The sequence below is a fragment of the Sycon ciliatum genome, chromosome 11 (genome assembly GCF_964019385.1).
Source record: "Sycon ciliatum chromosome 11, ocSycCili1.1, whole genome shotgun sequence".
NCBI classification, from domain to species: domain Eukaryota; kingdom Metazoa; phylum Porifera; class Calcarea; order Leucosolenida; family Sycettidae; genus Sycon; species Sycon ciliatum.
In genome coordinates this window covers 27456475-27466092 of record NC_088653.1, presented here as the reverse complement: position 1 = coordinate 27466092, position 9618 = coordinate 27456475, and the positions used below count along the sequence as shown (strand labels likewise).

The 9618-nt window shown below is 49.9% G+C and overlaps 1 protein-coding gene across 1 annotated transcript; it reads left to right on the top strand.

Moving 5' to 3' along the window:
• Positions 1–1439: 1439 nt before the first annotated feature.
• Positions 1440–6658, top strand: LOC135827263 (serine-rich adhesin for platelets-like). Its single transcript, XM_065339791.1, has 4 exons — positions 1440–1802; positions 2933–3407; positions 5391–5618; positions 5685–6658. The coding sequence occupies exons 1-4, from the start codon at positions 1440–1442 to the stop codon at positions 6656–6658; spliced, it is 2040 nt and encodes a 679-aa protein (XP_065195863.1).
• Positions 6659–9618: the final 2960 nt, after the last annotated feature.

Genomic DNA, 9618 nt, shown 5'->3' with positions numbered 1-9618 from the left:
AACCACTCTCTTCTTCGTACCCGGCTTTCTTCATGAATTCGGTCGTGAGCGTGGTGCCTTGTCTTGGCCTCAAACCACAGCTCCAACAATCTATGCAGCAGTCTAGAGGCACAGCGGCAGAAATCCATGGTCGTTGGACAAAATCCAAATCAAACTGAATACAGTGTAGTTGGGGTAGACAGACTCACGGTCAAAACCAAAGGCACAGGGATAGCACGGTTCCACGGACACAAGAAAGAACATCAATATATCAGTTCATCATGTCAACTAGCTACATGGTGTGCTCCGGAGCTCCAAGCGCACTCAAATTATTTTTTGAATTTCGGCTTTCAGCCGCTTGTACAAGCTGTGGCTTAAACAAGCCGGAAAAAAACGGCTGAGAGTCAGCCACGGCTGAAAGTCGCTTGTAGGACATTTTTCAGCCATTTCCATGGTAATAGTGACGTAAACAAGCGCTTGTTTCGGCTGAACGGCTGAATCGAGCTCGGTGTGACCGCGGCCTAACGACTCCCCACTGTACAAGTCCCTAGAATACTACAACGCCCTCCCTGCTAGCATTCGTGACGTCTCCTCCCGACCTGCTTTGAAACAAGAAATCTGCTCAATGCTGATTAACTCAATCTGCTCCTGCAGCGCTCACCCTTTCCCATACTTGTAAAGTTCAAAGTGATGTAAATCACTTTTAAACTGTTTAACCCACAATCTCACCTTCTCATCAATTTATCTCTTATTGGCGATGGTGCCATTGTGAGAATAAAGAATTCAACAACAACAACAACAACAACAACAACAACAACAACAACAACAACAACAACAACAACTTCGACACTGAAGAAGAACACTGTTGTATTCCCCTCGCAAGCCCAGGTAAGCGTGGGGGCCAACATAAAGCTCCTAGAAGAGCAAGGTATCACCGGCATCATTTCGATGCAGACAACAAGCAGGGGTCAATGTAGACTTACCGTTGAGTCATATGAAAAAGCCAAATTGTTGGTACTCAATGGCTTCGATTGCAAGGGCGAACGGGTTTCACCACGCTTCGTTTCCGTACCAACAACACAGATACACATCCACGATGCTCCGATCTGGATCTCAGACGGTGTCCTAAAAGCTGCGCTCTCACCGTACGGAAAGCTTATCGGTGAGATACGACACGGCAAAATCAAACTTTCAAACGGCACCCAAACAGCAACTGGTGTGCGATTCGCCACGTTTGAACTGAAACCAGGCAGTTCGATCCCGTCGTACTTGCGTACGACGGAAAGTTCTCACGAGCTCCGCATCATCTACGACGGCCAGGTAGGCACGTGCAGGCTATGTGGCCAGCTAGGTCACATCGCGCGTACCGGTATACCTGCCAAAACCGTCGCAGTGCACACACCTCCACGCATGCCGGCAGAGAAGGCAGCAGCACTGGCAGCACAGCTACAGAGCGGAACATGAACAGCGGAGCTGAAGCGGAGTCTCACCGTACCGATTCGGCACCAAAAGCGTCCCCGAGTTTGACCCACGCCAGCGGCGTATCCCAAACGGCCTCCGATGGTGCCAACACCACGCCGAAAGCAGACGTGCTCTCGAGTTCGCACCCAAACGACCCAGTCAACAACCAGTACGAGTCGTACGAACACGACATCGCATCGCCCATGTCGGCAACCAGCACGACCGTGCACCCCGGAACGCCGCCAGGCAGCACAAATACAAGTACGACAACATCCAACTCACCGCACACCGACACAACTACTCCGACAACAAAGTGTAATCACCCAGATTCGGCGCGTGCTGAAGACCTCCTCTCCTCACTGGTGACTAACACAGACATGTCTAACCAGCCAGCAAACCCCTGGATTACCTCCGAACGATGCAGGAGACCCAGTCCCAATGCGGAATCCTCACCTGATTTCAAAAATTCCAAAAACAAAAAGAGAGCAACAACATCGACCCTGGCCAAAGCTAACCCCTTGCCCCGGCACAGGGCTCACGCTTCAGCCCACTGGTGTCACACGATACTCAATCCTAGCGCTGTCCTCCACACAATATCAGTGAGAACAATACTTTCAATTGCGGAAATACCAAAAAAACGAAACAAATAACAAAAATAAATAAAAAATAATGGAAGTCGCGAATTTCATCAGCTCGAACGTCAGGTGTCTGTTCAACAAGATGGACGAGCTTAGCCACGTGGCAAAGTTGCAACAACCGTCAATAATCGCCCTCCAGGAAACCTGGGCGCATCCATCGGACAGCGACGGGATGTACGCCATCAACGGCTACAAACTCATAAGAGCGGACCGGGACACCTTTGGTGGAGGAGTCGCCACATACATACCACACAGCTGCCAACACGAGACAATTACCATTCCCATGACTCAAGCGGAATGTATTTGGATTAGAATAACAATCGGCCAAGCCTCCCTTGTGGTAGGGAACATCTACCGTCCACCGCGGTCCGACCCCGCAGAGTTCGTGATGGAACTGGAGAGGGCCATAAAGTTAGTTGAAAGACCCCATGATGAGATACTTCTCCTTGGCGACTTCAACACCAAGAACTGCTTGTGGCACCCCAGCGACACCACCGATGCCTTAGGTGAGGACCTGCATTGGCTGTGCGAGACTCGTGGCCTCACACAACACGTCTCCTTTGCCACCCACCTACGCCAACACACACCTACATCGTGCCTGGACCTGGCCATCTCTAGCCTCAGTCGCCATAACATCACCATCACAAGCCTGCCCCCTATGGGTGCCTCTGATCATGTTGTCATACAAGGCAACATACGACCCCAGCAGCACACCACCCACAGAAACAATAATACAAATAATAATAAAAAATGAGAGCAGTACTACACAGCAAAGCACCTCCAGCACATACTGGTTGTGGAGCGAGGAACGCATTGCGTCCCTGCGTGAAGCTCTTGCTACCTGCAATCTGCAGTACGATCCACATCCCACTGACCCTCAGCCAGTAACCTCATTCTGGAACTTCTGGAGAGACCAGATACTGAAACTAGCCGTGCACCACTGCCAAGTGACCAGAAGCAAGTCCCGCAAAAATTCTACGCCCACTCGTCCCTGGATGACGAAGGATCTCCTCAGCCAGATCAAAACAAAGCACAAACAGTTCCGCACCTACAAGGCGACCCAACTAGACTCAGATTGGAAACTGTACACAGCCCAGCGTAACCGAGTAACCGCTCTTTTGCGGCAGGCTAAGTCCGACTTTGTCCAGCAAACAACGTCGACGGGTACAAACCTCCATCGTCTACTGAAGCACCTGAAAAAACCGCCTAAGCAAACAATTCCCACACTATCGACAGCCAACTCCACTGCAGCCACGGCTATGGAGAAAGCAACAGCTCTCAAAAAGTTCTTTATCTCCCAAAGCCAACAGTCCATCGACAAGACCACCTGTACTACACCAGACATCAACACTACCCCTGACATCAGTCATACTCTAAATACAATCGCAGCAACAGTGGAAGAGGTCGAGAAGCTTCTATGCAGTCTAGACACTGGCAAGAGCCCAGGCTTTGACAACATCCCAACTCGGCTCCTGAAAGAAACTGCAAAGGAAATCTCCCCATCTCTCACTAGTCTCTACAATCTGTCCTTCAGAACCGGAGAAATACCACAGGATTGGAAAGACGCAACTATTACACCCATCCCCAAGTCGGGCAACCCCTCCCATCCTACCAACTACCGACCCATCTCCCTGCTCAGTATAATATCAAAAACACAAGAAAGAATAGTCCACTCTCATCTGTACAATCACATAGCACCGCACTTACCCTCCAACCAATCCGGCTTCAGGAAACAAGACGGGACCGAACTTCAACTCGCACGGATCGTCCACCAGATATCCACAGCTAGGGATGCGGGGAAGCATGTTGTAACGTGTTTCTTCGATCTCAGTAAAGCCTTTGATCGTGTATGGCATCAAGGCTTGCTGAAAAAGCTGAGCCACTATGGTGTCAACGGCAAGGCTCACAATTGGCTCGAAGCCTACTTGACAGGACGCAGACAGCGGGTGCAGGTTGAAGGCACAACATCCGCCTTCATACCAATACCAGCAGGAGTGCCCCAGGGCTCGGTCCTGGGACCACTTCTGTTCCTGGCGTACACCATTGACCTGCCCACTGCCTGTAAAAATGCTACAACCTCGTGTAGCCAGTTCGCGGACGACACCGCACTAATTGCCATTGCAGGCAGCTACATTGAGTGTGAGGCTGCGCTACAAAGAAGCGTCGATGCCGCAGCAGAATGGCTAGAGCGCTGGCACCTGCTAGTCAATAAAACGAAAACCGTCATCCTCCCGTTCTACCATGCTAACCGACCCCCACCACGACTACCCGAAATAAAACTTGGCCAAACCCTATTAGAAACAGTAACACAACATCGTCACCTCGGCATCATCTTTCAGCACGACCTAAGATGGTCAGCCCACCTTGACTTTGTGCTGAAGAAAGCCGTAAAATCTTTTAATATTCTCTTTAGGCTCAAATCAACTCTACACACTAAATCACTCTCTCTCATTTACAAAACGTATGTCCTGCCTATAATTGAATATGCATGCATTGCTGTCACCCCGCTCTCAATCGCAGCCCTGAGCGAATCCAGCGCAAGGCGGCCAGAATCTGCCTCCGTCTCCCCCTTTACACTCCTCTGGATCATTCAACACTGCTCCATCGGCTCAAATGGCCGACAATGTTCTCTCGCCGCAAAGTGAAGCTCACCCTTCTTGCTCACTCCATAAAATATCAATATGCCCCACAACACATATGCTTGCTCAACACCCCCGCTCAAGTTACGGCCCAGTACAGCCTTCGACACGCACGCACTTGGCACCTCCCACCCTCCAGAACCGATCGCTGTAAAGACTCCCCACTGTACAAGTCCCTAGAATACTACAATGCCCTCCCTGCTAGCATTCGTGACGTCTCCTCCCGACCTGCTTTCAAACAAGAAATCTGCTCACTGCTGATTAACTCAATTTGCTCCTGCAGCGCTCACCCTCTCCCATACTTGTAAAGTTCAAAGTGATATAAATCACTTTCCAACTGTTTAACCCACAATCTCACCTTCTCATCAATTTATCTCTTATTGGCGATGGTGCCATCGTGAGAATAAAGAATTCAAACAACAAAAACAACAACAAGTGGCTTGCTGCATAAGGATTCTGTGTACCGTCTAGACGGCCCGCTTCTCGGATGCCTGGACAGCTACCTGCACAACTGGAGCCTGCAGCCAGTTCAGGGCGGCCAAGAGTCCTCTCTGCACCATATCCAAGCAGGGGTATCACAGGGTAGCATCCTTGGACCTACGTTATTCCTCCTGTATATAAATGACTGCGAGGACACCTTGTCTGCTGGGTGCTCTGCTCGCCACCTATGCAGATGACACCTTGTCCGCTGGTGCTCTGCTCACCACCTATGCAGATGACACCTTGTCTGCTGGTGCTCTGCTCACCACCTTTGCAGAGGACACCTTGTGTGCTGGTGCTCTGCTCACCATCTATGCAGATGACACCTTGTCTGCTGGTGCTCCGCTTACCACCTATGCAGATGACACCTTGTCTGCTGGTGCTCTGCTCACCACCTATGCAGATGACACCTTGTCTGCTGGTGCTCTGCTCACCACCTATGCAGATGACACCTTGTCTGCTGGTGCTCTGCTCACCACCTATGCAGATGGTGCTCTGCTCACCACCTTGTCTGCTGGTGCTCTGCTCACCACCTTGTCTGCTGGTGCTCTGCTCACCACCTATGCCGATGACACCTTGTCTGCTGGTGCTCTGCTCACCACCTATGCAGATGACATTTTGTCTGCTGGTGCTCTGCTCACCACCTATGCAGATGACATCTTGTCTGCTGGTGCTCTGCTCACCACCTATGCAGCTGGTGCTCTGCTCACCACCTATGCAGATGACACCTTGTGTGCTGGTGCTCTGCTCACCACCTATGCAGATGACACCTTGTCTGCTGGTACTCTGCTCACCACCTATGCAGATGGTGCTATGCACACCACCTATGCAGATGGTGCTCTGCTCACCACCTATGCAGATGGTGCTCTGCTCACCACCTATGCAGATGGTGCTCTGCTCACCACCTATGCAGATGGTGCTCTGCTCACCACCTATGCAGATGGTGCTCTGCTCACCACCTATGCAGATAGTGCTCTGCTCACCACCTATGCAGATAGTGCTCTGCTCACCACCTATGCAGATGGTGCTCTGCTCACCACCTATGCAGATGGTGCTCTGCTCACCACCTATGCAGATGGTGCTCTGCTCACCACCTATGCAGATGGTGCTCTGCTCACCACCTATGCAGATGGTGCTCTGCTCACCACCTATGCAGATGGTGCTCTGCTCACCACCTATGCAGATGGTGCTCTGCTCACCACCTATGCAGATGGTGCTCTGCTCACCACCTATGCAGATGGTGCTCTGCTCACCACCTATGCAGATGGTGCTCTGCTCACCACCTATGCAGATGGTGCTCTGCTCATCACCTATGCAGATGGTGCTCTGCTCATCACCTATGCAGATGACACGACACAGTATCAGTGTATCTCTACCACCGCCAGCATGGCCGACTCTGCAACACAACTACAGGAAGAAGTGGTCTTCAATGGCTGGATAAAATACAGCACAAGGCACTGAAAGCGATTGGCCCAGGCGCTTGGCTCCCCAGGATAAACACCGCCGATTGGTTGCTGTGATTTTGTTCACCTTCAAGCTGTCCTACCTTCCAACAACAAGCGCCCTGAAGCCCATCCTCCCACCTGCAGCAAACCTCTGCCCAGTGGGTGGTCGATTTACTAGGTTAGCCACGGAGACTGCCCACTGCCACCCGCTCTAGATCAAGTTGATGCTGCCCGTGCGGATTCTTATCAGCCTCCAAGGTTCCTACCCAGACTGCATTATTCCCTTGCTTACCATTCTACCAGCACGGCCGCAACCCAGACAGCTCCAGTCCTTCAAGGAAAATGCAACAAATATCTGCTGCACCTGATATGGCCAGCAGCCACCGACGACCTATGAATTGGTTTAGACCAGCGCCTTACTAACATCCACCCTTCCCCTTACCCCAATATGATGTTATCTTTCACCCTGCTTCTCTCACGACAATCTACCCATCGTCCTCGTTCCTCCTCATTATTCATTTCCTTCCTCCTCCCTCCTCATGGTTTTACTGCTTTATGGCGTGCTATGTCTGCGTAGACGCCGAGACCTTTAAGGTCGGCAGAGCAGCCTGATCCAGCCACCACTTCTCGCGCATATTCGGGATTATAGTGGATTTTTGTATATAAAAAATAAAATAAAACAATAAAACAATATAGTTCATGTCCCCGAATGACCATTAGAATTTTTAGATTCTCACAATCAGATAAAAAAAGAAATTCACATGCCTACGTGAGACTCGGCTACAGGCCCAGTTTTCCGCGTGTAAAGGAACGACATCACCCTTTATGGCTCAAAGCGCAGATGCAGGTCCTAAAGCGATAAAGGATTTTGGAAATTCACGCATGATTCCTACAAAGACAGAATAGCGAATAGGTGATGAGATGATAATAATTGTTGGTAATTAATTATTTTGTCATGTACGGTTTTACGCATAATATGTAAGGGGTCATCACTGTTCCTTCATGTTCGACTTGTTGCACTATTCTCATCTCTCTTTGTAGACGACTGCAGCAGAATCTCCTTGTAAGCCTTCCGCCAAATATATTTGCCAACCTATCATCCCTTCAAGTCCTGTAAGTTAATCAACATAATTCACACATATCCGCCGGATGAGTAGGCTTGGCCCATGCAACATGGTGACCTGCGAGTATAAACTAGCATTATTATCCTGTCCCTCAGTAATATAAGCAAGCAAACATTAATGAAAGCCCAGGCAGGGAAAACAAAGTGACGAGAGGTGTATACATAGGTGACGAAAACAGTGCCACAAAAATGCCACAGCAGCAGGCAAAAGAGTGCAAACACTAAAAAGGCAGATTCTATGCGACAGAAGTACAAGCCCCAGCTTCTCCCAAAAATCCAGTGAGAGAGTGATCAGCAGTGTTGTTCTTGGTCTGCCTCTCTTTCCCCGCAAGCACCATAATAAGCAATATCGAGGGCGACCTGTGGCGACGTCCATGATTTTCAGAGCTCATGCCCCAGGAAGTTCCATCGCCCCGCTGCGATCTCCTTGGAGATGGGTTGGGTGCGACAACTGTTGTAGAGTTCCGTGTCTTTGATTATATTTGGATACTTTTCACGGAGTAACGAGCGGAGGTGACGGCTGTGACAAACATCCAGAGACGTTTTGAGTGCCTCGTTGAGGCCCCAGGCAGCGCATTTGCGAAGCTGAAGGCTTAGAAAGTAGCACTTGTACAGCCTCAGCCTCAGCCCCAGGGAGATCATGGATGACTGTAGAAGGCTTGGCATGCAACCAGATGTCTGCGATGCAAGAACCATTTTGTGTTTGATGTCCTCGGCAGTACCAGCTCTAGACCCAACAGACTTTGTCATCTACCATTCTTATTCCCCTCCTTTCTCCAGGTCTGCATCAAGGTAGAAGTGGGTCCATTCAGTTTTCGTGTCGTTGACCATCAACTGGTGTTCTAGCATCTTCAGCACGCATACCTCATGAGTTTGTTGAAGATTTTGGTCATATACATGGAGAAAGTCAAGATCCTGTGCATACTGAAATTCAGGGATAGAGTAAGTTAGGCCTGTACTTTCTCCTCGGAACTGATGTCCCAACTGCTGCAGAACATGTTCAAAGTAGGATGTAAACAGGACAGGGCTCAAGCAATATCCCTGTAGTGTGCCGATGCCAGATTGAAAAGGGTCTGCAGGATGTCCGCATACTCAAACACTGAGTGTTGTGTCCACAATCAGCGTTGGGACCATGGCTGGAACATCAGGTGCACCAGGCGCTGAATTGAGGATTGATTCCAGCAGGCTGCTTTTGTGCGGAGTGTCAAAGACTATGGAGAGGTCGATGCCCAGCTTGTTGAATGACACTGCTTGTTTTATACTACACTGCTGAGAATACGGAGAGTAAATACATTGGCAACAATTGACTGACTTGGTTTGTACGCACTCTGTTGAGGATGGCAGATAGTGTTAGATCTGGTGTTGAATCCTTAACTGAATTCAGAGGAACAATAGGTGGAAGTTTGCAACATGGACCCTTGAGTTTTCCAGGCTTCTTCAGAGATACTTGCACGCCAGCACCAACCGCAGAATCTAGTGTCGCCAATTCAACAGGTATTAGTAGCTTGTGAGCAATGGATGTACATAGAGGCTCATTGCAGGGATATTTAAGCATCTCGTTGGGAATTCCATCTGGCCCTGGTGAGGTCCTCTCCGTGAAACAGTTCGGGCTCAGAAAGTGTCTGAAGGCAGCTGACGTCTTCACCAAAGCTCCACAGTGAATGGCCTTGGAGGAGCCACCCATGTTTTGGCAGGCGCATTTGATTAAGTCAGCTATGCTGGTCAGATCGTCCAGCGAGCTGGTTGTAAAATAGCCGTCCTGTTTACAATTAGAAGCAGGCGGTCCATGGCCCTCTCGTGCCGCATCATGTACCTGAAATCCCTTATCCTTCCTGACTTCCTTCATGCTAGCA